Consider the following 27,684-nt stretch of genomic DNA (forward strand, 5'->3'; position numbering starts at 1 on the left):
AAAATGTAGATGAAAGAAAAACTGCCTATTGATTGAAACGTTGGACGAACTAAAGCATTATCCACTTTGGAGTTCTCTTAAGCTGAACTAAACTGGAAGTTTTTGCTAGTTGAAGAGTGTGTGTGAGTGTTTGTTCAAGTGTTACTATTTATATAAATATCTCCCCCATGAATTAACTAGAAACGGTTTATTTTCCATCGCTCCGTGTGTGTGTGTTTTTCCTCCTACCTTAATCCGTGTTTTCCTTCTTCTGCTTCGTTTCAGTGAAAAATGGAGCAATTTGAGCAACTACTGACGTGTTGCGTGTGTCTCGATCGATACCGCAACCCGAAGCTGCTGCCATGTCAGCATTCGTTCTGCATGGAGCCGTGCATGGACGGCCTGATCGACTACGTCAAGCGACAGGTGAGTTGGCAAGCTGTCAGTCCGGAATTGTTCGCTTGCCGCTTCTGGGTCCTCTTTTCTCCGTGCTTTGCTCGAAGTAATAATATCACTCAATCTTTAATGTTAACCAAAGGTCTATTAGGTATTTAAATCAGATTTCTAATTCCAAAAGCATAGTCTTATTATTCTTATACATTTGATTATGCACTCTTTTTATTCTGTTCAGTTTCTTATTTTATGAATTCAAAAACATCTAAAATCCAGTTTTTCGAGTAAATATGTGTATTCTTTTGTTGCACTGCCTTTTATTTATGAAAAATTTGTACACGACGTTCAAGTTCCTTGCAATTCACCATCTGCCGTGGACGTGCGTGCCGCTGTTGGAAACGTTTACGGAGTGTGCCTTCTCAAGAGCCGGAATCCAATTTAAACCTTCAGTGCCTTTGTCGGCAGCAGACCATCGTACATCGATATATATTATACCGAAGTTGCGGTATGGTTTTCTCACCAGTTTTGCCTGCTGGGTCACACATTTGTGGCTCGCACCGATGCCTTTTTCCCCGAGCGCAAGAGCGTGCAACCCGGCAGTTGGCGTGTAGTGGCGTTCGATTTCCGTCCGGATCCTTGCCTGCCGAAATCCGTGAAAAGAATCTCGGTACAAAGACGGCGAGGTCCCTGAGAAGCAACACATTCTTCTCCACGTTCGGTTCGAGAAGGGAAGAAAAATGCTTTGCCAAAGTGAATTGTATGCGGGTTTGATAAATTTGATTTTTCCTCCTGCTGTCGTACGCTGGCCCCGGAAAATCAACCCGGTTTGTTGGTGGCCGGGAGGTTTTGTGAAGAACACTGTACCGATGCATACGTTCATCGAAGCACTCGAGATATACACTGCGTCCCAAAATGATAGCCTCACCCAGTTTTTTCGCTCATATGCTATTTTAAATGATCGCAAAGTAAAATAAACGACAGAAACATATTCCTTAATCTAAAAGAAATGTGTTTCACTTCTAATTTATCAGAAAGAAAAATTAATTATAACATTTTGGTCAAAAATTTAAAAAATGGAGTGTCCCATAATGATAGCCTCACTTCAAAAATCATTCAAATTAACAAAGCAACCCAGTTCCTAGCTACGTTATCAGTTGCCAGAAGTAATTTTTGAGTTCTCTTACTTAAATTTGTAATTAAATTTGAACATTGGAAGCAGAAAACAACTATAGGAACGAGAAAAAAGTCAAATTGATGCTTATCGCTTTAATGGCAAGTCAAATCATGAGATTGTTGTGCTAATAAATAGATTCACAAACGTCATTAACGATTATGTAAAAGATTCCAGTTAATATGGGCTTCAGAAGTCTCCTGGTCGTCTTCAAAATCTTTCCTCGCGTGATAATCGGAGGATTTTTTAAGTTGCTTTCAATGCAACCAAAGGTTGCCATAGGACAAAAAACGATTTCTGGTTGAATGTGCACAAAAATGGTGTGTTGCGAGCTTTGAATTCATGTTCTGATATTGTAAGAGAGTCCATGAAGAAAGTTTCTGCCCTCAAACTTCACCAAAAAGTCGCTAGATTGGAGTTTGCTACAGAACATATGACATGGAAGAATGAGTGGAGAAACGTAAGTTGTCACTTTGTAGTCTTGTTCAAATTTTAAATTATTAATTCATGTTAGGTGGATTATATTGATGGAAAAAAGTTAAATATTGATGGATCGGATGGTAACATCCATTACCGGCGAGATTTGAGACGAAAGCACGATTTTTCTACCGTCGCAATTTTGAAGGTGAATCAGTCATGATTTGGGCTGCGTTCAGCGGTCTTAGTAGAAGTGAATTGGCCATTATACCAACACGTATGAACAGCGATATGTTTATCGACATCCTGGACAATCATTTAAAGCCTTATCTGGAAAATCACAACACTCAACAGCTCATTTTTGAGTAAGAAAATGCTGCCGTGCACGCAAGCAAGACAACAAGAACTCACCATGCACGATCTAGTATCGAAACAATGTCTTAGCCAGCCTCTTCCCCAGACCTTAATCCAATAGAGAATGTTTGTGGAACGCTAGTTCAAGAGATTTATGAAGATGGGAGACATTACGAGACCCTAAAGGACCTTAAACTTGCTATCCGAAATGCTTGGCGTTCCTTATCAGTAAATACGTTAGAAAAATTATCGGAGAGCATACCATCAAGCATTTTCCAAGCAATAAATCGTAACGGAGAACCAACTGATAACTAAATCATGACTTTTTAATCCATTTATGCTATTTTTGTTGATAATTCGATCAAAATCCTAAGTGAGGCTATCATTTTGGGACACCACTGATTTTAGTTTTTTGGACCGAAAGGGATTGTTCATTCGTTTTTTTCAACAATATTTATGCAAAGTAGTCGTTTTATACTTACAAATATTTGTGAATTTTTTGGAAAAATTTATATGCTCGGTATTCGCCCTGCACAGAAAAAACTAGGTGAGGCTATCATTTTGGGACGCAGTGTAGATGAAGCGCATTTCCATTTTGATGGCTGCTAGTGGCAGCCGAGGAGAAAGTTTACGCTCTCGAAGCGTAGCTGGTCATAAAAGTACGTCCATCAGTATTCAGTATGGTGAAGCCTTATTTGATTGCTGGCAAGCAGAAATAGTGCTCGATATCGATGTACAAATTTGCAGGCATGATTTAGGGAGACAAATCTGGGCAAGTTCCGTTTTAGTATATTCAATTACACTGAACGATTCTATGAAGTGGTCTCGTGGTTTAGAAGAACGTCCCCAGGGCGCATTTTATCACGTCGTTTATGTTCGTGAAAGTTTGAAGTGAACCCGATCGATAGTAATTTATTTGACAAGCCAAGCCCAAGGGAAAAACCACCGTAGAACAAAGTTAATTTAACGGGATTGACTAAATTGGCTCAGGAATCCCACCGAAACCGCCCGTAAGGCGAAATGTTTATGGCCTCCGTGTTTTGTGTTGTTTGGAAACTAAAATTAATTCTCTCTCTGGTCGCTTCTCCCGCCCGTTCACCCCGCAGGTAAAGTGTCCAGAATGCCGCGCCGAACACCGAATACCGTACCAGGGCGTGCAGGGATTCCCGACCAACGTCACGCTGCAGCGGTTCCTCGAGCTGCACATCGAAATCACTGGCGAGCTGCCAGACCCGACGTCCGGTAGGTAGCAACCCGGGTTTGTGTGTTTGTGGTCGATGTTTGATGGTTTTTTTGCGTTCACCCCGCACAGGTCAGGTGATGGAACGCTGCAACGTGTGCTCGGAGAAGTCGTACTGTGCCCTGTGCGTGCACTGCGACAAAAAGATCTGCCCGGACTGTAAGGGCGCCCACATGGACATCCTGCGGCGGGAGATCAGCCGCATCAACAACCAGATCCGACGCGGGCTGCACCGCCTGAAAGAGGTGCTGGCGGTGGTGGAGAAGAACGCGTCCAACCTGCAGAACAACTGCACGAGCGTGTCGGAGGAGATCGACGAGATCTACCGCCGGCTGCAGAAGGCGCTCAAGGACCGCACCGACCACCTGCGCCACGAGATGGACAAGTACATGTCGACCGAGCTGAAGAACGTGATCGCGATGAAGGACAACCTGGAGCAGGAGATCGCCAACATCCAGAGCAACGCGGACCTGGCCGAGAAGTACATGAACGACTCGGTCGAGTGGGACGACTGCGAGCTGATGGACACGAAGGAGATCTTCCTGCGCACGGTCGACTTCATCCGCAACTTCGACTGCGAAACGATGGACTACAGCCGCAAGGTGCGCTTCATCATGAACATCGACCCGAACAAGCTGATCAACGAGGTGTCCTCGTACGGCGACCTGAACCTCCCGAACCACGGTGGGGCCGCGACGAGCCAGAGCCAGGGCTTGCTGCAGCCGCCGCCCGGGCCGGGCCTGATGCGCTCGAAGAGCGACCACCGGCTGGCGGCTCAGTTCCGCCAGCAGCAGGACACCCAAGCCTGGAACGCCGACGAGGAGCCGCTGCTCGGTGGCCGCAAGTTCGGCGAGCGCCCGGTCAAGCCCGTCACGCAGGAGAAGGAGCGGTACGGGGCCGAGTCGCGGTACGGGCGCGGCGCGGCCGACTACGACTACGATGACGATACGACCTCGTCGAGCCGCGCGGATAAGGGCCGCTTCCGGTCGCGCTTTGCCCGCAGCCACCAGCTCGACAACGACTCGGACAACGAGTCGAAGGCGCCCACGAAGACGCCGGCCGAGCTGGAGAAGGAGCGCAACAAGGTGACCAGCACGGAGGACTGCGCCAAGGGTCCGCTCAGCGGCATCTTCCGCCTGATGGACTCGCCGCGCGTCATGAAGCGCCTGCAGGAGCAGGAGAAGGGCAAGAAAAAGCCGGCCGCACCGACCACCCCGCCCGCCCTGGCCAAACCGTCGCCGCTCGGCGTGAAGCCGAAGGCCGGGGCACCCACGGCCACCGCCCGCCAGCTCTCCGAGGACGACGAGATAGCGAAGATCAAGCGCCAAAACAAGGGAGCCTCCAGCTCGACCGCGCCGGCGACGGCGCTGGCCGCGGCAGAACCGGAGCGACCGACGGCCGATCGCGTCTCGGCGCTGAAGGCCGGCCGAACCGCGACACCCACCAGCGATGACAGTGACAGCCCGTCGTCGCCGGCCCGTCGCTCATCGCCCCACGTCGAGGTGAGATCCGATGAAGAGTAACACCGCCCGTAACGGTTTCCTCCTTGTAGCGACCACACGCACACACACACACACCTGCCCGGCAATCCCCCTCTTCTCCCTCTCTCTCTCTCTTTCTCCCTCGATCTCTCTTTGTGACACACACACACCGTCAGAGTGACAACATGCCCAATCAGAGTACAAACAAGGACCGTGGGTTATGGAGTTCCCTGAAGAACGAAACTTAAAGCGTCTAATGAAGCCCCGCTAGAGAGCAGCTACATTGGATCGGTTACAGTATTTAACGAGCTCCACGAGGGAAATAGCAAAGAAAAAAAGTAGTCAAATGTATTATTAAGCCTTATGGCGTCTACGCAGTACCTAACCTCTTCTAGCAACTATTTAACGCCCACCGCGATTAAGCTACGAATAGATATTCCAAAAATCGTCTATGCGCACGGATGCAGTCGTCTCCCGAACCAATGTCTGTCTGGATGAAAGTAGTCTCTTGTGTCGCCTCCACCGAAGTACTGTTCCGTTACAACCCAGAACCGAAGGGGAGAATCCAACATGGAGGATTAAAACACGCCACACCAAAATTTGCACCCAAAACCACAAGAGATCGATGTTCAACGGCCGGGGGGAGCTAATCGAGTCCTATGGCAACGATCAATAGTTCAACTTCGCGACGGTTGCCGAACGTAAACAAGAGCGCTAAGAGTGACTTATCAACAAGCATGACACGTTGCGGAAAGCTACAACCCGCTGGATACACGTCGAGGAGGCCGCAAAAATTACGATTGCTTTCGCATTGGACCACACCCAGCTATAACAACGCCACAAGAACATACACACACACACGCGCGCGCGAACACATATACGATGAAACAATCATCGATTGGAGTCGCGGAGCGAAGCGAAAAACAATGTCAGCTCGGTGGTCAGCAGCATCCGCTCCATCCAGGCGAACGCTGTCAACGCTGTGCGGTTTCTAGTTCGTTAAACCCTAATCCAACACCCCGGACCGACGGAGGAGGATGCGGAGAGCGGAAGAGCCCCACACACCCCCCACGGGGGGTCCCGGATGCGCGCCGTGACGGTTGGTGTGTGTTTTTTTCTGGTTTGGCAATTCGATTTTGAGAGACAATCAGAATCAGAACGAAACGATACGGACGGGGCGCGGGGGAACGGAGGATGGAGGGTCGCCAAAGGTTGACCTGGTTTTGGTTTTTCCCCTCACCACCCCACCCCATACCCGTACCCGATCGGTGGGGATTTCAAAACCAAACCTACCCATCGTTTGTGGTAGCGATTTTTCCCTCTCGAAAGGTGGCCTGTAATCAATTAACAACACGCGCACTAGCATCCATCCGGCGTGGCATTACAATTAAACAAACGCATCCAGGGGCAGACAGGGAACTCACAATGCAAACATAAGCTTCACTGGATCATTTTAATGAGGATATGGGCAGCCTTTGAAGGGTCTACTTACATCGGCATTGGAATTAAAAAGGGAACACTACTCACTCGACGTAGTTGGAACGTAATTTTTCACCAAACAGTTACTTTATTAATTAGCTAGCAACGAGTTTATTTCACTATACGCACTCTTACACTGTTTCCATACCCCTCTTCATACTCAAAACCACTCTGATCCAGTTAACACAGTATCTAAATAATGTAAATACACTGTTTTCAGGGCCATTTCGTTCGCATCAAGCTGCTCTTTGCCAGTAGTAGGCAGTGAATTGCACGCGCAAGGTTTTTGTTTGGCATCGTTAGGAACCAGTTTGGGTTTGTTAAGTTTAACTTTGCCGTTATCGGTAGCAACATTGGCGCGACGAGAAAAGGTCGCGTTGTTGTCGCGCCAATGTTGCTACCGATAACGGCAAAGTTAAACTTAACAAACCCAAACTGGTTCCTAACGATGCCAAACAAAAACCTTGCGTGTGCAATTCACTGCCTACTACTGGCAAAGAGCAGCTTGATGAGGACGAACTGGCCCTGAAAACAGTGTAAGACCCAGAGTTATCGATATGATTTACAAACTAGAAGGTGGTTCGAAAAATCGTCAGTAAACTTGAAACCACAGAAGAAATAAAAGCAAATCTCCACTGTTACGAGTAATGCAACTTGTTTAAGTTTAAATAACATCAGTAAACTGCTCAATTTAAAATGTTTATGTCATAAGGATTTGAGGAAAATGGATGTTTTCATCTTCAACACCTCAAGCGTATCAAACGGGCAAATTAAAGTCATCATTCATTTCATTGAATTCATCCACAAATCCACGAGTAACTTGCTTGATAAGCGCTTAGTTGAGGTACTATTTTTAAGACAGCAGTACTGTTGACCTCGAAAATAAGAACTGTGGAAAAACCGAATCGTGCCGAAAGTGTCGGGTCTTGCTTGGAACCATCAATCACTCGACATGCTAATAATGGGGTGGTGTATCATCAATCTGATCGTTTTCCCCCTAACGAATAACCTCTCACTCACTGCAGCCATAAAATCGTTTACACACGATAGCCCTGCTCAGGAAGTCCTTGAAGGTGTCATTTGAAATTGGACAAAAGTATTGGGTTTTTTTCTCTCTCTCTCTCTCTCTCGTCTTGAAGTATTGCCCATCTTCAGTGATCGACTGGCACGCACCATTCATAATCAATGTATTGTTTCTTTCTCTCGCTCTCTTTCTCTCACTCTATGTTTCCTTTCCTTCGCTGTTTTTGGATGTTCATTCACGTTTGGATCGTTCATCATCCCGTCGAACCCATCGAACAACGTGTCACTCATCGTCATTCGTGTCGCGTGCGAAATTGAAATCCGGAAAATGGCTTCTCCCGAGCCAGGCTGACAGCGATCACGACGAGTCGGAATTGGCCCGCCGCAACTCGCGCCAGTCGTCGGCCGGCGGAAAGCCGGGAACGGGCGCGACCCAGAAGAAACCGGCGGCCCGCTCGGCGAGCAGCGAGTCGAACGAATCGTCCAGCGAGAGCTCGCGAGCCTCGCCAGCTCCCCGCACCACCGTCGAACCGCCGCAGGAAGTGAAACCGAAGACGATCCTGAAGAACGCGAACGAGAACGCCCAGCGCAATGGGACGGCGGTTTCCGGGTCGGTGACCACCGGAACCACGGACGCCGCCAAGAAGCCCTTCCAGAGTCGCTTCTTACCGCAGACGCAGCAGGCAGCCACGGCAACTCCCGCCGCCGCGGCCGAGAAGAAGGAGGAATCGGAGAGCAGCTCCGAGGAAGAGTCATCCTCGGAGGAGGAGTCCGAGGAGGAGGAAGAGGAGGAGGAGGAGAAGCCGGCGGTGGTCGCACCGGCTCCGGTGGCGCCCAGCTCGCCGGTGTCGACGCGCTCCGCGCACGACACGCCCAGCAGCCCCCTGTTTGGGCGCGTCTCGCGCCAGGACTCGTCGGAGAACTCGCGCAAAACCTCGAGCGGATACTCGAGCCCGACGAGCTACCGGAGCTCGCAGAACCACTACGAGCGGGACGAGAGCCCCAAGTACGGATCGGGGAGCTCCGGCTCGTCGGCGTTGCGCTCGCGCACCACGAGCCACGCGCCGGAACCGGAGGACAACAAGTATGGCGCCGGGTCCGGGTAAATGTTTCCGCCTTTCGTGCCAATCGCTTGCCTGAAAGTCGCTTTCGCTCTTTTTTCCCCCTTCGCTCCCGCTTTCGTTTCCGTTCGTTTTGGTTTGTAGGACACGTTCCGTTCTTTCAGGTATACTAGCCGCTTCCTGAACAAGAGCAAGAGCACGGCGGTGGTGGCGCCCGAGGACGAGGCGACGGATGATTCGGACAGCCGGCATGGCGCAGGAGGGCGCAGTCGCTTCAGTGCGCTGGCGGATCGGCGCACCCGACTCGCCCGCTCTCGCTCCTCGCACAACTTCGGCAACGACGAGGAGGAGGACGAACCGGTCTCACCGACTACCACCAACTCACCCTCGGCTTATCTCGCCTCGAGGTAAGACGTCGTCGTCGGGAAGCTCTAAAGCGAAATGGAATAGAGTTGAATCCGATGAATCTTTGAACGCGAATCCATCATTGTGAATCTTTTATGAAAGAATTATTCAGAGTGATTCAAGAAGCTATTGGGACTCATGAGTTCTAGATGAGATTAATGAATCTTTTTAGATTCATACTACTTTCGACATTTACGAATCCTCTGCGAACCGCGAAACTTTAAAGACTAAATTTGTGTAAATCAGATTCAGATGATTCTTGGAATTTAAAAAATTCTTGAATCTTTTGATGAGAAACTCATCCATCCCAAAGATACATCAACCGATAAAAAGTGATTTTTGTTTGTCGCATGATCAACGCCAATGAAAGATTCATGAAGATTCATTAAGGTTTCGAAAGATTCATAAATGTTTGAAGATTCGAGTCCCATAAGATTTTTTGAATCCATCTGAATTAATCTTAGATGAAAGATTCATATGAAAAAACATAAGAAGAATCTTAGATAAAAGATTCATAAGTTTCAAAACTGCTAAAGACTCATGATTCATGAATCTCTAAATACTATAGTCACACTACGAGAGTTTGCCCGAAAATGACGAAATCTAAATAATTATTGACTTTGATGATTCACAGAAGATGCATGAACATTGATGGATCTCGAAAGACTCATAAATCTTGATGAATCCTGAAAGATTCATTAATCTTTATGAACCTTTCCGATCAATATTTAGTTTCATGAACTTGGATGCATGGATCTGAATCTAAGATACACAACTCTAGTCAACTCGGAGTTAACCCTACTCTTTCCTCCAATGGTGGCCACTTTGCAGGTACGGAGCCTCATCATCGTTAGCCTCGCAACCGTCGGACCTGTCCCGCAGCCGCTCAACGCACGCCCTCAAGTCCCGCGAGCCCTCGCCCGAACGTGGCGGTGGCTCGAGTGGAACCGACAAGGATGGCGCCGCGCTCAGCTCGTGGGCGCGCTACCTCAAGAACAAGTACGGCAATCGGTCGACGAAGGACGGCAAGGACACACCGTCGTCGTCGACGTCCAGCTACTCGTCCGGCATCGGGTCGTCGTCGCACACGACGCCGTCGGCGAGCGCCTCGAGCAGGTCGGCGTCGGCTTCGGCCGCCGCCCGGCGCCTCAGCCTCGGTCTGCCCCTGCGCCAGACCGATCTGCTCAGCTCGGATGACGATTCAAAAAACGGGGTAGGCTCCCCTACCTCTCCTACGGCAGCAGCGGCGGCAGCAGCCGCTATACCCGGAGCAGCAGGTATGTCCCCTAGGACGCAGTACCTGCAGAAGCGCCGGCAGCTGTTCCAGATAGGAGGTCGGGGGAGCGAACCAGGTTCCTTCACGTGGCCGCGCGGCATCGCCGTCGGGCCGGACAACAGCGTCGTCGTGGCGGACTCGTCGAACCACCGCGTGCAGGTGTTCGACGCCAACGGCATCTTCGTCAAGGAGTTCGGCCAGTACGGCAACGGCGACGGCGAGTTCGACTGTTTGGCCGGCGTCGCGGTCAATCGTATCGGGCAGTTCATCATAGCCGATAGGTGAGATAGCGAGCGGTTCCGCGCGCACACACACACACACACACGCACCACTCTCGCTATAACCCCTCCCCCTTCCCTTGCAGATACAATCATCGTATACAGGTGCTCGATCCGGCCGGTCGCTTTTTGCGATCGTTCGGCTCGCAGGGCACCACCGATGGAAAATTCAACTACCCCTGGGGCATCACCACCGATGCCCTCGGGTTCATCTACGTTTGCGATAAGGAAAATCACAGAATTCAGGTAAGGCACCAGGCGCCTCCATGGCCGCCGCAATAAGAAGAAACAAAATTAGATTAAAACTTTTTCCCTTCCCTTGATTGGGTCGATTCGTTTTGAATTCGATGCTATCACGTTTTATTTTATAGGATTTTCTTAGGATTGCAAACCGATTTGCTTTTTTTCAACAATGTTACATTCAATCGAACAACAAATCAGTTGCGATTTTATTAAATCAACATATTTTTTTAAGAGATCAAAACCATGAAGCTTTCGTTAGATCTTCATTATATTGTTTTTAATGCATCTTGCTCGGTAATATTAACGCATTTTACTTAAAAGAATAAATTTGTGACAGTTTTCTACATTTTTTGTATCACATTGGTCAGTTAACTAATTCACTTTAATTTAAAGGAAAAGAAATAATTCTAACACCGCTTTCGTTATACCAAAATAACCGTTACATTTGTTTATTTTGAATTTGCATCAATACACATAAATCAGATCGTTTAGTTAGAGGATTTTCTTTAATTTTTATAAAATTTTTTGGTAATGCTTTTGTGAATGTTTAGTACACTTTGCTTCAAACTTTAGATTGGCTAGTAAACGAAGGCAAAGCCGTAATAAACATAACAAAATATATTCTCTGTAGGGAATAAATATAATTAACTTCAAGGAAACCAACATTAATCGTGATGAAAAAGGGAAATGCTTTCCATAAAAAATGCTATGGTTTACGAGTTCATAATGAACTTTTGGATTCCTCTTCAGCTAATTCCAACTGCTAAGAATGGAATGAAACATTAATCAGGATTTTGTTACCAAAGTTTAGGATCTTTTCATCATGAAATAATAATCAACTGTGATATGTTCTGGCCATTTTTACCTTTTTTTTAAATTGTTCATAAATTATGCTGCCACGTAACGAATTGCGTTTCCAAGGAAGGAAAGATGGATGCTTGCTAACAGACCAAATTTATCCGTACATCACCTTCATCCCCAGCCGATAACACATGCCGTAGGCATAGGGGGAATTTTTCCTTCTTTTCCATATGAGGCACAGGTGACCCAGTTTATCGAAGCGGAATAATGATCCATGGGCAACCGTGGGCGATGCCGTCAAAAAAGAAAAAAAAAATAACAAGGAAAAGCACACATCTAACGCACCGTATGTTTTCTCCTCCCCCCTCGCCAATCAAGGTATTCCAATCCGATGGATCATTTATTGGCAAGTTTGGCACCTGTGGCAAGGAAAAAGGTCAGCTCGAGCACCCGCACTACATCGCCGTCTCGAACACGAACCGCGTCATCGTTTCCGACTCCAACAACCATCGAGTGCAGGTAAGCGTGGCACTGATTAGCATTCCAACTCCACGGCAACGAGCGGGTGGGACGGGGGGGGGGGGGGGGGGGGGATGTGGATGACGGCCAGCTGCGGGGCGGAAACGAAATTGTCCATCACACCGGACGACCCTCATCAGGCCGGCGGGAGTCCGCGCCCCGAATCGCAATCTCGCGCCGAACCGGAAGGAGGTTGGCCATGTAATATGTAATTTCCGGCCCCCGGAACCAGGGTTCCCCCCGTCACCCTCCGTTATCATGGGAGTTGTTTTTTTTTGTGTTCATTCGGTTTCATTGCTGTAATTTTCACGAACCAGTTCCCGTGCGCCCGGGAAAACTAAAGCACCCCGAAACCGGATGCCGTTCGGGTGTGAACAGGCAGAATCTGCTCATTTGAATTTCCGGTCTGCGCTGACAGCTGCCCGTCAACGGCATCCCCGTCATCTACCGCGACCTCCCCCCCTGCGGGCCTGAAAAACTCACCGAAAATTCGTGTGCCTTCTCACCACGTTTCGTTTTTCTTTTTCCTCCTTCCCCACATTTCCTAGATATTTGACGTTAACGGTCGCGTCCTGACGACGTTCGGTGGCGAGGGATCGGAGGAAGGTCAATTTAAATTCCCAAGGTAAGTCCCCCAAACCTCCTGCCAACACGGTACGTTCCCCCAAGGCGGGCCCTTCATGCGGACCACCGGAAGTGAAATTTTGTAGTTCGCTTTTTTTCCATCCTCCACCCCCTTATTGCTGCCACCATTCCCTCACCGCTTCTTCACCATGGTTTCCGGTGGCGTAGGAACGATATCGCCGAATCGGATGATGATATCTAGTTCCCGTTTTACGCCCCGCGTCTTGCATGTGATGCCCGTTTCGATATCGTTCGAGGTTCATATGAGGTTTTTTGTTGGTTGGCGAACGAACGGTCTTCCACCGCATTCAAGCTCATCTGCGAAACCTGCCAGGCGGTGTTAGCATAGCTGCCTGCAATCGGACCTGTCTTCGGCTATCAGCTATCTGAGAAAATAGGACACGTTCCACGTTTTCCTAGAGTAAAAAAAACTACGAGAAAACTGAAAAGTATCTAGAGACATTCTCACGAGGATTTGCAATCGGCCAACAAACCGGAGGAGGAGTTACGCCAACCGAACGAGTCGAGTGGCTTCGTAGGGCGAACCGGAACGAGTCTTGTTGGCCGTGGCGAAAATGTCGGAACATTTTGTTCAAACTTTACCTTCATCTTCAGCGCTGTAACATTTGCACAGTCGAACGAGCCTGATCACATTTCCGTGCCGTCTATTTGCATTTGCTTAACTCGAGCTGGGGCCACTGGTGGATGCAGCGGATCATTTTTCCTGCTTGCCGTTGAATGGCGCAACGGATATCCGGTCCGAGTGCAGGCCTTACAATACTAGCAAAAGGTTAATTAAATGGAGAAAAATGAGAGTTTTCCTTTGCTCGTTAAATTATAAGGACATTCAATTAAAAACATGCCTCCCTGGTTGATATGAGTGTCTTTGAGTGATTCAATCCGACGTCCAATGTTCATAAGCATAACCGTAGTTTTGCGCGTATCACGACCACCTGTTTGGTGTGATACCTGGGAATCAGTTTTAACAGTAGTTAATTATAATTTTCTACGGAAGTTTCGTTTCAATGTACTAAAAAATTGTGCTAAAACGCTTGGTACGCAACGTGTTAATTAAAATTTGTTTACAAAATGTAAAGGCTTAGCTTGCCAAAGAATTAAAATATGTTGCATTTTCATTTTTCATCAAAAATGATAGCCATCGCTGTCAACGTGTCAAAGCGCCAACCAAGCACGAAATGTTTGCGAAAAAAAAGTTTAAAAGTGTGCTAAAAAGTAAAAAAAAAGTGCAATCAATCGCTCAATGGATCGGAAGTAAATTATTGGGTAAATTTTTCCAATTAAGGGAAATTGACTGTAGCGTAATTGAAATCAACGGAATAGAATTGTAAGAACTGCATACATAGGTTAAAATGAGCGAGATGTACAAAAGTGAAATTAAATACTAGAAAATGCGGCTTATTTTGGGTAAAATTGTTTTTTTTTTACTTTAAATAATCTCTTCTAGGGAAAACTGGGATCGTCTTTACAAGGTTCCTTTTGAAAACGCATCTTTACCTTTATTTTTGTTAGCAAATTTCCCACTGCCATTTTTTTTAATTTGTACACAAACACATTTTGTACATAGAGATTATCGCATTGGCTTTATGATGATAATGGCTTGATGCTGAGAAAGGAATAAACCAGCGAGAAATCATGTATAACGCTTGAATAATTTGCAGGCACTGCAATTGAGCACGTTGGACGAATCCGTTTGAGGTTTTCCTCGGATAGCATAACGGCATCCCAAACCGAGCAGGCTATTGATTGTGTACTTGTGTACACCCGATTGTTGTTGAAATGGCTAGGTCTTTCCAACCCACCCGGTTGCTCGCTGACTAATTATCTTTCCCTGCTGCAGGTGGAAAATTCCATCGAGCACAGTCGTTCGTAAAGGCGTTTTATTTTCACAAAGCTACCGAATGGAACACACGCGTGCATGCGCTGACAGTTCCCACGGAGTGCAGCTAGTCGGGTGGAAAAGCATAGTCAAGTTTTCCCTGAACGAGTACGTACACATACACAAACACACACACGCACACATTACGCACGTACAGAACGAGGAGGAATAGGGTCAATGAAACCAGGGAACGCAATCCTAGCAGGAAGCTTCATGACGGTAGGCAAAGGAAAAGGCAAAAATATGTATCAGAACGCCACGTATGTTTGTGCCCCCCCTCCCCCCACCCCCCGGGGGAGAAAGTGTCAACCGCACGCTTGGCGGAACAGGAAACGGAACCGAACGGATGGAAGACCCCGCCCGCACCGTACGCTTTATGAGGCTTGTCGGGGCATTCGGTCCATCATTCATTTCCGCTTCCCGCTTCCGCTCGATGATCGATGCTGACAAAGCCCGATGCTTCTTCATCCAGTCCTCCAGTGGCTCTTGTGTCTCGCTATCCCCTGAGAGTTCTGTAGTTCCACGCAGGCACGCGTTTTTTTCTTTTTGTCATTCACTTTCTAAGGAAACTCGACCCGAGGGGATGAGACAGAGAAACGATCGCGCAGTGGAAATAAACCCGAACGCACAGTTCCACTCGCTTTTTGCTGTGATCACAGCGAGTTTTTGTGACTTGCTGCAGCGATTGATGATATCTGGATGGATTTAAGATGTCTGGGGTAAATGTGAGGGATTTGTAACGGAATGGAAAACATCACAAAGCTTTAGAATGCGCTAGGCCGGCGACATGCTCAGTGGTTTCGATACCTTTGTTTGTGGGCTTCTACGAAGAACTTCGTATGCATTTTAACCTTCACGATAAGCTCGTTCGAAAAATCTTAAACGTTGTGAATCAATTGTGAAACATGTTTCTTCATAAACAGTACATGCGAACAGTATGCCCACAGAAAATCAATAATCAAGAATAGAGTTCCTCCGTTGAACAACTTGAATTTAGTCTCGGGAGCTTTTGCATTTTTTCTAAAGATTTTTAATTAACAAATTGACACAAATAGCAAAGAAGTAGGAAAACCGTCAATCAATCCATTCCGGCATACGAACGGGGGTCATTAAGAGGGATTGATTTTCCATGACTCTTCATTTGCTATAAAAGCTGTCTTTCCAGCCCCATCCTGTTATCTCTTGGGAAAATGAACCAATTGTTACATCTTCTAGCACGATTTGAAGAAAACCGTACATCCGGAGTATGAGTGCCGGAGAATCACAAGGCAGTTGAATACGTATATTGAACAAATTCCAAGGAGACTTTGAAGCCACGCTTCAATACGTACGGTGAACCTTTTCTTTTGTTTTCCGGAAAACAATACTCTTATACGCTAGACCGTAAGAAGGAGGAGTCCTAACTCTACAAAATGAAATCGTGTTTTCCACCTCGCTTTCGATAGAAATGTATTCCAATTTTACTTTTACCTTGCGTACCATATTGCTTTCGCACCTTTTTTTGTTTTGTATCTCTCAACTCGTCGGAAGAGCAGTAACACCTTTTAGTCGAATCGCCTGATATTGCTTTGCTAAGAGCAACGGGTGATTGTCTTTATTTAGTTATTCATTTATTTCTTTTCCACCCCCGTTTCACACGTGCTCCAGTAGATTTTCAACCCGCAATGGAAGGCCCCCTTTTTTTCCGAGGGTAAGCTTTAAGCACGGGATCCCGCTTTCGGTCCGTTTCCACCGATTGACGGGTGTGCTATGCTGAGTGATTTTATTTTCTCTGGTTCTGGAACACAATTTCCCTTCACCTGCACGTTGCTTCTCAGGCGTCGGGCGGGAGCTAGTCCTTCTGCGCCGTGGCGTACCCTTTTTTCGGCACCGCCCGGAGCCCGGCTGGGAAATTTTCAAAACCACTGCAACCGCAAGCTGTTACCACTTCTGAAGCCGAACGAGCGCCATCATGTGGAACGGTTTCACGTACGTTCAGCCTCGCGATCCCATGTTTTTGATTTATGAAGCAAAATGTTAGGCCCATGGGGCTCCCTCCGGGAGGAAAATCCTCCCCCCACGAGGGCGAGGGAAGGCGGGAAACAAAAGAGGAAACCGTTCCCCCAATGCTAACCTCGACCTTCGGAGCTCTCTAAGGTCCGATCCCTTGGGTCGATGGAAAAAAAGGGCGGAATGAAGGGGGAGGGATGGCGAAAAACAAGACGCTGCCGTGAGCCGTGGAAATCGTTGTTATCACGTCCCGCTAGAATGTGTTTCCTTTATTTTCCCAATACACCCTTCGCCCGGGCCCTTTCGCATTCGCCGCAGTTGCTCAACACGTCGTACGTCAACCGCATCTCGTAACAACGTCTCGGTACATGACACGCCACGCCAATGGTCTATTAAGATACTCGTTGACATGGCCGGTAACCGGGGGTTTTGCTACGCGCATTTTGCGAAAATGAAGTTTTAATCATGTCCCAGCGCGATGATGGCGCAGAAAGAACCTTCCCATCTGTCGGTGTGTTTTGTCTAACATAAATTTCATTTTTACTTTCCTTCCCTGTAAGGGTGCAAACGACGTGGGAAAACTTTGTTTGCCGTTAAGAAAAGATAAAAAAAAACAAGAACTCATCTGGGGAAAAACGGTATTTGGAAAATTCAGTATCTTAAAAATTAAATGACAGGAATATTCTTTCCTCCTCGCCTGATTTGAGTGATGTGGGGCACGCACAGAGGTTCAGAGTCCGGTCTTTTGGTTTGACATTTCATGAAACTAATTTTCAAAATCTTTCTTCTATATGAAAAAAGAATAGGTTAATAAGAAATTTCCAGAATATTACTAATTATAAAGCACAATTGCGAGAGATATCGCCCGTGAAAGTTGCACAAAGAGTGGAAAATCAAGTTCTCTCGCAAATATTTGCATCATTTTGCATATTTAATTCAGATTATTCATAAAATGTTTTCTCACACTTGTTATAGATTGTTGAAAAGGAAATTTTGTTGGCTTTCTTATAAAGGTATAAAAAATTAAAAAGTTTATCAAAATATAATGTTATTTTTTTTTAATAAATGAAAAACTCACACAACATTTTTGATTTATAATGTTTCATAAGCCAGTCCTTTTTTGGAACTAAACGGAACTCTACGAGATCATAACAGGGCATAAATATAACATCTTAAGAAGGTATGCTGAAAAACATGGCTGCGACTATTTGAGACTCTGGAAGTTATAGGTATTTATAGTTGCAGGTATTTAAATCTCCCACTTCAACAGTGTTCTTGCATACAAAGCATTACTGTATGTTATGGAATGTTTTACGGGTGCAGAATTGATGCAGAAAGGTAGATGAAAAAAATATTGTCAAGTGGATGTAGTAATGGACAGCCGGATCGCCGCTCAAGCTGAACCACTGTAGCACGTTGGAAAAGAGTGATGTTAGATAAACCATATAAATTGATTAAAGATAATGGTGAAAAGCTGTTTCACATTAAGGTACTTCTTCGAAACAGATGAAAGGTACGTTGTTTGATGGCTCGCCACTCCATTTATCACATCATCGTATCAGTTTTTAATTTAATTACACTTGCAATGCTTTTAAGCCTAAGCTATACAACGTTCGACCGAATGGGGCCCGGCTTTTAGTTTCCCAATTAGTCAATCTGCTTTTATTTCTCCTGTGACGTTTTATCGAAAGCTCATTCCATTACCCCACAGAGTGTTGAAACGATAGAAAAAAAAAGTTGCCGTCCCGAATCGGAGTCTAATCTGCAACTCAGAGCGAAAGTCTCAACCCGAAAGTCCCAGTTGTGACCGGAGGGCATTTTGTCACCGAACGACCAAAAAGGTGATTTTACACACCCCCTTGTTCGTCACTCTCGCTCCTTGCTTTCCTCACTCTCTCTCTCCCTTCTGTATGTCATCACGTTTAGTAAGCAAAGATGCCGTAGATAACACTCTGCTTCCTTAGCACTCACTTCCGTTGTTTAACAAACGAGCGGCCGGTTCCTGTTCATGGACGCAACGGAGACACATGGCCAACGCCGAACATCAAAGGCATTGGGGCAGGAGCATGCTTTTTTCGATGGGGAAAGGTCCGGAAAATGCCTACGGGGGGATGGAAACTGTTGTGTCCGGTGTATGTTAAATGTTTTTCTTTCCACTGACCATCAGATGCCATTCCCAGGGCTGGGCACGTTTAATGTGACCGGAGGGTAGCTCGCACTCGAACCGGTTGTTGATGGCGGGAAGCGGAGGCTTCACTCCGATTACATGCTTCAAGGACGGGAATGTTCGTTTCGGAGAAGGAAATGCCTTTCTTTTTCGCCTGCAGGCGAAACAGGATGCAACGACGTCGGTGCACATGACGTCGTCGCCCGGTCCATCCGGGAAGTTCCGGGCGGTCTGGGAGTTGCCGTCGCATGTTGAATGTTGGCATTCTTTGCCTCGGTATCCCTCGGTGAACTCATCTCTTCCTCCATGTCCATAAGACTCTATTCCCCAGCGATCCTGTTCGGGTTCGTCGCAATTTGTGTGCCATTACTTTACGTGGTTCCAGCCACGGAGGATGGTACTGCGAGAGGGCTCGGTCCACAGGTGTTCCAAGGACTTTCCCGGGAAATGGAGCTACCGATGTGGCTTAGGGAAAAGCAAACGAAATCCCTTTTTGGGAAAAAACGATCGGACACAGAACGGTTCTCACATCGTCTGTTTCAAGGACGTGACGAGCTTACGACAACGTGGCACCCCAAATTGTCGTTTCGTGACGTTCGCCATCGGATTAGTCTTAGCGGGGGCTGGCTAGCCGGTCACGAAAGATTTATTTGAAACAATCTTTAAGTGACATGTTTGTGACTGCCGAAAAGTCGGTCAGTAGGGATTCTGCCAGTTTGACGCCATCATCGTCACCAAGGGAGCCGTTGTCTGGAAACGTAGCAAGCAAAAGAATGCTGGTATGTGATTCTCCAGCATCGTCGCTTCCATTGGTCTATCATTCCAACGAGTCCTTTGGCCGCACACTCTATCCCGCAACGTTTCGGTTACAGACGGTGTTGGACAAACTGGAAACATCAACTGAAAACATCACACGGTGGAACCACCCTCCAGGTAAAATGTAGAAAGGATGAAAATGAGACTCTTTGACTAGAAGTACACAGTAAAAAATCACAAACACACCGCGTTGAAGCTGCCGTAGGGTCGTCTTTGTTACATTCACACGATTTAACAAGCGTACGTAGCGTAAAATGAGATAAAGATCATGTGTCACGTGACACCTTGGAAGGAAAAATACTCGCTTCGAGCGGCTCGTTCGATTTCGCTCCTGAGGGCTACATCCCATCGGTTTTGATCCTTTGCCTTCGATATTATGATGTTCGATAGCTCAACAGGAAATGGTTTTGTTTCTTGGCTCTTCTCACCATTTTTTTTGTCATAATTCATCCAAACCAACCGGATACAAAAGATTTTACTTGTCTTTTTTTGTTTTCTCTCGTAACTCGTTTTATCGGCAAAACCACCAATCATAAATTACTCAAACGAGCTTAGGCTTGATTCTTTTCACTATCATTTCATTTATTTCTGTGCTTAATTTCCGTACCCTTTGTTGGCTCGCAGAGTCATCACTCTTTCCGAGAAAATTAAATGAGATTTAATTAAGTACCTAAGTTGAGATTCGGATTTTCTATACTTTAATCTAAATTCCACACAATCCAATAACTGCGTCGAAATAAGTTAAGCCTACGCAATATGAATTAAAATTACGAACTTAAAGGTTTTGGAGCATTTTTTATTAGAAATCGCTTTGTTAGCAATTGGCGTTATGTTAAATGTGTGGCACTTTCCGATAATAAGCTTATTTTAATAAAAGCTTTTTCATTCAAAATAGTTAAGTTTGACTTTTATCAAACCATAAGCGAAACGTTTAATAATATTAATCAGTTGAATTTACATTACTGTTGAATGATTTCCTATAATTTCCCTTGGGGATTTAATGATAGCAAACAAATAACACAGCAAACAAGTGAACTATTACACATTCAGAGAACAAGAAACTTATGGAAACACCATTTTCTAACTTTTAGTATCGCGCTACAAAAACTGTTTTCGATGGACAACGATTTGATGTATATTTGGATAATGCTATGCGCCTTCTGGCACTTTATTTTCGTGAAGCAATTGTTCCTCTTGTTCATCGTATTACCTGACTGCCCAGCCTGTCAATCATGTCGAACGCTGAAGAACAGCAACGATATACCGGAGTACGGAGCAGTCAAATGACGGGAAAACACCGGAAACAACTTTCCCCGGAAAGCTTTGATCATCGCTCTCTCTCCCTCTCTCTGTTCCATTCAAACGGCACACAATTCTGCCCATCCACCTCGCCCCTAGCTGGAAGGTATTTGCCACGGGGTTGAGAAATTTGCTGAATGATTACAAACATTCCACCCACCGGGAGCGGTACTCCGGTGCGCCCGACAGTTCCGACCGGGTTTTTCGTGCACCCGCCCGGAATTCCAACGTCGGCCGAAATGTATGTAGTTGAAAATAGGCACCCCGAAGGGTACGTAGCTGTCAATCCACCGAATCCTGCCACCCACGGCACGCCGGATGGCCAGCGATGTGGCGCCATCCCAAAGCAAAGCACCATCGCTTGATTGCGGGTAAACTTGCCGGATTGCGACCCCTTTTTTCCTCTTTTCCTGGAAGCCACGATAAGATTTATAGCCGCGCGTCTCGTTAGCGACACGGTGCTACGGTCGATCGATTCGATAATACTGCGGCGTTCCGTGCCGTCCGGGCGGGCCTCGAGGAGCTCGGGAAATTAGTTCCAAGAAGAATGTTGTCCGTGCCACCACCGCCGAGCTCTTTATTTTCCCGATGCCTAAAGCTCACTGGTGCCACCGGTCGCCTCCGTGAAGGTCACGCTAGAGTGCCACCGGGGGCAAGACGGATCACCTTTCGGGAAAATTACTGTCATTACGTTGTTGATGGTGTGGCGATGGGCGATTTTCCCAGTCCTGTAACCGGCGGAACTTGTGAATTTCGCGTGAAAAAACAACGGAAACCAACGACCTGGCACTCAACCCAACAAGCTGGCCAGAAGCGATTTTAATTGCTTTGATTTTGTTGCCCGCGTCGGTTCGATGGAATTTGTTGATCGAGTAGTTTCGTACAGCTTCCAGCGAAAGGGACAGAGAGTCGAGTTTCAGGACAGAGATCCTTTCTCTCATAATTGGAATTGTTCATAATGCCAATCAAAGGGTTTTAATGTTTACATCGTTCGTAAATCCTTGGCTCTATAAACAGTTGTATAAACTCGTTTCTGTTTGCATGTTAGATTAGTTTTCCAACAGCCCATTTCATTATGCTGTTCGTGGTATTTATTTGTTGTTTAAATTATGCCCTATTTTCGCTGAAATAAAAGCCAAATTTGGTCCAATTAGCACGTTCCGTACCGCGTCACCCAAATATGGGTGACAGCAGTTCTAGTTCTAAAAAGTTGTTGACCCATAAATAAATGAAAATGCAACGTAAAAATGATTGTATTATTTTATATAAATTTTTGGGAAGCTCAGTTTTTGCTTGGTCTTCGAAAACAATCGGTTTAACAAATATTATAAACAAATTGTAATTAAAAAAATTGTACTAAAAATAGTCCTAAAACGCTTGGTACGCAACGTGTTAAATACATTTTCCTGAAAATAGTTCATTATGACCACTTCGCTTAAACAGTTAATTCATTCAATGAACCGCTCACGAAACATATTTCATATCCTGGCACAACAATTTTCCCCATCTCAAGGATATTAGTACCTTCCCGATGGAATGTTGAAGAAAAACCACACCCAACCGTAGCACACCAGCTGGTAGGGGCTGTTGTTTATTAATTTTCCGCCAAATTGCAACACATGTTCCCATATTTTCCCACCCAACCCCCTCCCCAAAAACCACGCACCAAACCGCACCGGTGTACCGGTAACTTTTCCGAACGCTCCGACCGACTTTGGCAGAAGCGGGCACACCAAGCAAACACAAAAAACAAACCGAAGGAAAGACAAGAGGCGTCCCGAAATAAATCCCAGCAAGGCGCATCGCAGGGGAAACGCATGACAAACGGCATTATGTGGGAAAAACTTTGGTCGGCCTTTTTTTTTTCGCCCGGAATGTCCTTAAACTGTCCTCGTGAACGTGGCCGGACGTAATTTCTTCGCCGGGACGAGAAGAAAATGGGAAGTGGAAGAAATGTTACAACTAACACAAATGGTCCGCGCGAATGGGCTCCACTCGGACAATCGGTGGAAAAACGATAAACAATAGCATAAAAAAACGCCCGGAAAACCCGGTAACGAACCCCGAGAGGGACACCCGGATTTGAGGGTCAAGGCCCATTTACATTGGGAGGGGTAGGGGGTGCTAGGGCCGAGGATTTCGGTGGAATCTCATTAGGCGCTGGACAAACTTTGGCATTCCGGTTTTGGGGTTGGGCGAAAAGGGAAAAAAAGCCATTTCCCGAACAAAACGGCACAGATCGATCATTTCAGTATTCCAATTATTTACGATTCCGTCCGTCCGTTCGGAGCGAGTCCGAGGATGGTTGGTTTTTTTTTGGTTGAATGTTTCCTGTAGGAGATAGAGAAAAACCCGGGGATCAGCAACAGGCCAGTGGAGCTCCTATGTGTGTGTGACAGTTCGTGAAACGTTGGCATTTGATGGAACTGTCCCGTTGCGCAGCTCAATTTTACCAATTTTTGATGGATTATTGTGGAATGGCGTTTTTCGCTCTTTATGTTGTCGCTTTGAAACTCTGCCATTAGGGCGGATCGGGAAGGGGGGGAAAACTTTCACCCAAATGGAAATATTAAGGAATTGATTTTGAGGGAAAAACATCAAATATGGATTTAGCTTTTTCCCTTCCTGTGGCCGAAACATAAATCTTCTTATTTGATTTGTGAGAAAACGCTAGCTTAATCAGGGAAAAGAAAAATAAATCCTAGCAAATGCAACAATCCGTTGGAGTTTAAATCATTCCATCAAAGTGATCTGGTGAAAACAGCATTATTGTTGGAAACAGGAGTTTCTACGAAGATTCGAGAGTGATTCGATCAGTTCGTTCCGATCGACAAGCCGCACAACCGAACGAAAAGGCAAAACGATCAGCAATCAGTCCATTGGCGCGTACAGAATGATAAATTTCCGGTTGGAAAGGTTCACTCTACTGCACTTCGTTATCCTTTTCTTGAAACGAGTAGATGCAGTAGAGCCCCAGGCGAATGCGAAGAATAAATTGCAGCCATCAAATTCCTAACGAGTTGCGAAAAGCTCACCGAAGCGTCAGCTCCGAGCTGCTCATTTAATTGCTGACTGGCCGCGAGTTGCCTGAAACCGGAGAACGGAAGGAAATACGGGGGGGACCGGACAGATAATGTCACTCAGCATCCACGCCCCCTCCCCCCTCCCCCCTCCTTCTTCACCACCAAAATGGTTCTTCCCGCTGACGCGCACCCGGCATGATTGTTCCGGAAAGTTTTACAATTACACCCGCATCGAATTACGAATTACACTCGACCACGGGCTGGGCCTGGTGAAAAGCTGGAAATCCATCAAGTTTTGCGCTAGCTTTCCCTTCTGTCAGCTTCTATTAGACCACCGCGTGGCCACGAAATGGCAGCCGGTATCCTGTTTGTGCCATTCGTTCGTCATCGCGCTGGACGTTCTTGGTTCGCTACCGAGCATCAGCCGGCGGGATGAATGATTTATTAAATTTCGTAAATAATTCGATCAATCTCCATTTCGGATTGGCAAGATCAAAGCGAGGGCGGGTGAGATGGCGTGCACCAAAAGCCATCGCTAGAACGCCGGCTGCCGAATACCTTCCGTGCCGGGCGGAGGAAATGTATCTAATATTGGATGGAATTGATGAAAACTTGTCCAGGAAAAACGAGCAACCATTCCCGGGGCCGTGCATTCTATCGTTCCAGTTTCATTTCAACCGTTTGCCATCCGTTGAACATATCTCGTCACGGAAGCGAGTTTTTTTAAGGATGGAAATAGGGTCTCAAACCGTCACGTTGAAAACTGGGAGCTCCTTGTATTCTGATGTCATAAAACAAGAGACAAAAACAGGAAAACAGTCTCTTCATTGTCAAGCTTAACAAATCAAGAATCCGGTAAACCAGTCTCGAAAGCTAAAGAACCTAACCAATGTTTTTTTTTTTTTTTTGATAGTATCTTTGGGGATGATTGTCATCTCTGATTAATCTGGTTTATATTTTACAATCTTATATACCAACACGGCAACTTTAATGTTATGAGTTTGAAGCAACATGTTTCGTAAAGTTAATATTTGAAAACATTAGGTTGAACTAACCAATTTTCTGGCAAATTACACTTTTAAAACAGTTTTTCTGCAACGTACAACCATGTTCAACCATATTCCGAGAGTTTGCAAATATTTAAGTGACACTAGTGGCAAAGGTAAATAAATTTCTTTCGCTAGGTAAATATTTCTGCCCGAGAAAACCGAGAAAAATGCTCGACTTTAACAAGGTATCGATCGGCGAAATGCAAAAGAAAAACGATGCACACACCTTCGCTCCACGGTTCCGGCACATTTGATGAGCTTTCCGAAGAAAAAGCCAACCTACGTTCCACCCTCCGGGCCCCCTCCAACCGAGCCCATCGAATAGCCGCCCTTTTGTTGGATGACAGATTACATCAGAATGTCGCGCCAAGTGCTTCCTGGCGTGTGCAGAGTTCTTTTTCGCTTCGTGATTTCCCACTCACATCAACCTTCCCCCTGCCAAGTGGTTCGTGGTAAATGCGGGAAATGATTGATGGTTGTCATTGGCGTTTAATTTCATTAATCGTTATTCGCACGAACTCGCCCCGTCCACGTTGCGTTCGTGCTATTTGCGTGTCGGCGAGAAACACTTTGCTGCGATTCGCTGTAATATGATTGCGAAAAGAAGGGAAGGAAAATGAGCCGTGAATACCAGTGACAAAACAATCTTACCTCTAAGAATGTTGCCACGGGGGCGAATGCAAATATAACATCAAACAACGAATAATCAAAGGTCCTTGCAAAACGATGGGAGAAGCTAACAGCACGTGTCGATGGGCGTATAAGAATTGCACCCACCTCATCCGTTCCTCAGCTTTCCCCCTCGGGGGAGCACGCATCATGGCTTTTAGCTAATTTAAGTCAAGAATTTTGTTAGCCCGGGAAATGAGCTCCCGAGCCTCTATCCTATGCCCTGGACCTAGAAAATGTCATCCCTTGAGATTGAAAAAGCTTTTTCCGGCGGGAGGAAAAAAAACGCCACCTCCCCATGGTGTTTGCATCCGGACGGGCAAACGTTACGGTGCCCTCGGGGCGTCCAACCATTTTCACCCGCCAGCCAGCTTGATCCAATTTGTTGCGGTAATTGAATTTTTCCTCTTAAAATTATTTTCGCGCGACACGCGATCCGCCACGAAACACAAAGTAACGTCGGTCGGTTCCGCCGATGGGGTTCCCCCTCACCCCCACCCTCACCGGTATGCTGCCCAAGATGGTGCCGCACGCTGTGACGACGTTTGGTGGTGCATAAATCAGCGAGCCTCTCGGGCAGAAGCCGGACGGACGCCAATCGGATCTGTACCCCCGGTGGGCACGATTGTTCGGATGAAAAGATCCCTTCGATTGACACTAATCCAACACCGGCTGAGGATGACGATGATGATGACGATGATGTTGCTGACGCTGATGTTAATAATGGGAATATTGGCCAGCCTCTGGCTCACTGGTGTCGGTTGCCATCGCGCTTCGATTACAAGTTCACCCGAACACCCTGGAGGCGCTGGGAAGGGCTTTACCGAGTCATCGATTACAATATTTCATTCTGATTAAAAACGGCACCTGTTTGTTGGCCTCATAAATCTTCCATTGACTGATCGACTGGACTTTATCCAATAATGTATAACAATAAACTCTGTAAGATGGGGGGGAATTATGCCATTCTTCAACACAAACTATAGTTCATCCGTTGCTTTACAGTTTTTTACACATACACCATTTTTGAGCCTAAATTAATATTGTTCAGTTGCATCTGAACATTGTTTAACCGTAAGTAAACATTTGACGCCCAACTAAAATGCTGTTGCCTACATATCTGTCCATGGTTCAAACGTAAGTGAATGTAGTTCAAACCCAGCTAAACATTTGACATCCCCAATGTCAATGCACGTTTATGTTGCCCAGGTTCGTTTCTTGTCATGTTATCGCTTATGACACTCGATGATAAACAATAATTGAGCGGAAAGTCTTAAAGTAAATCCCACCCCGAAATCCATGAACACTTAAAACGACTTCCAACAAAGATCGAGAATTATTTTTAACGCAATATGCTGTTTATTATAAAATTTTAATGTGTCTGGATTATAAATTATGATTATTTTCAATCTAATGGTCTTTGCAAACGAAAGCAATAAAGCGAAACAAAACCTATATCATGTAAACGTTTCAGCTTGGCGGTGTTCAATGTTTAGTTGCGTTTGAACTATATACATTTGCGTTTGAACCATATATAGAAAAGCAACAGCATTTTTATTGAATGTCAATGTTTGCTTACAGTTGAACAGTGCATAGATGCAGCTGAATAATGTTTACCTTCGAACGGTGTATTTCATCGAACTTCAAATCCCGTTCAACTTCATTATTTCCATCGCAAATCAAATCAATCCAATTTCGCTGTGATTGATCAACAATCAACATCAAATTTCCATAACTTAATCGGCATATTATTAATACTTGTTTTACTTTTCTCTCCCATCAGGGGCGTCGCGGTGGACGATCAAGGCTACATCTGCGTCGCCGACTCCGGCAACAACCGGATCCAGATCTTCCACCCGGACGGAAGCTTCCTGCGCGCCTTCGGCTCCTGGGGATCGGGTGACGCCGAGTTCAAGGGGCTGGAGGGCGTCGCCATCATGTCGAACGGCAACATTTTGGTGTGCGATCGCGAGAACCATCGCGTGCAGGTGTTCTAATTGTGCTGCTTTCACGGTGAGTTCATTTCCCTTG

At 46.2% G+C, this 27,684-nt stretch overlaps 1 protein-coding gene across 1 annotated transcript; it reads left to right on the forward strand.

Moving 5' to 3' along the window:
• The first annotated feature begins 270 nt into the window (after positions 1–270).
• Positions 271–27,650, forward strand: LOC131295008 (RING finger protein nhl-1). Its single transcript, XM_058323068.1, has 10 exons — positions 271–405; positions 3,421–3,556; positions 3,627–5,056; positions 7,885–8,639; positions 8,763–9,005; positions 9,835–10,560; positions 10,644–10,803; positions 11,980–12,120; positions 12,669–12,745; positions 27,437–27,650. Exons 1-10 carry the CDS (start codon positions 271–273, stop codon positions 27,648–27,650), a joined length of 4,017 nt encoding a protein of 1,338 aa, XP_058179051.1.
• The last annotated feature ends 34 nt before the right edge of the window (positions 27,651–27,684 follow it).

Source organism: Anopheles ziemanni, chromosome 2 (assembly GCF_943734765.1).
Source record: "Anopheles ziemanni chromosome 2, idAnoZiCoDA_A2_x.2, whole genome shotgun sequence".
Classification (NCBI taxonomy): domain Eukaryota; kingdom Metazoa; phylum Arthropoda; class Insecta; order Diptera; family Culicidae; genus Anopheles; species Anopheles ziemanni.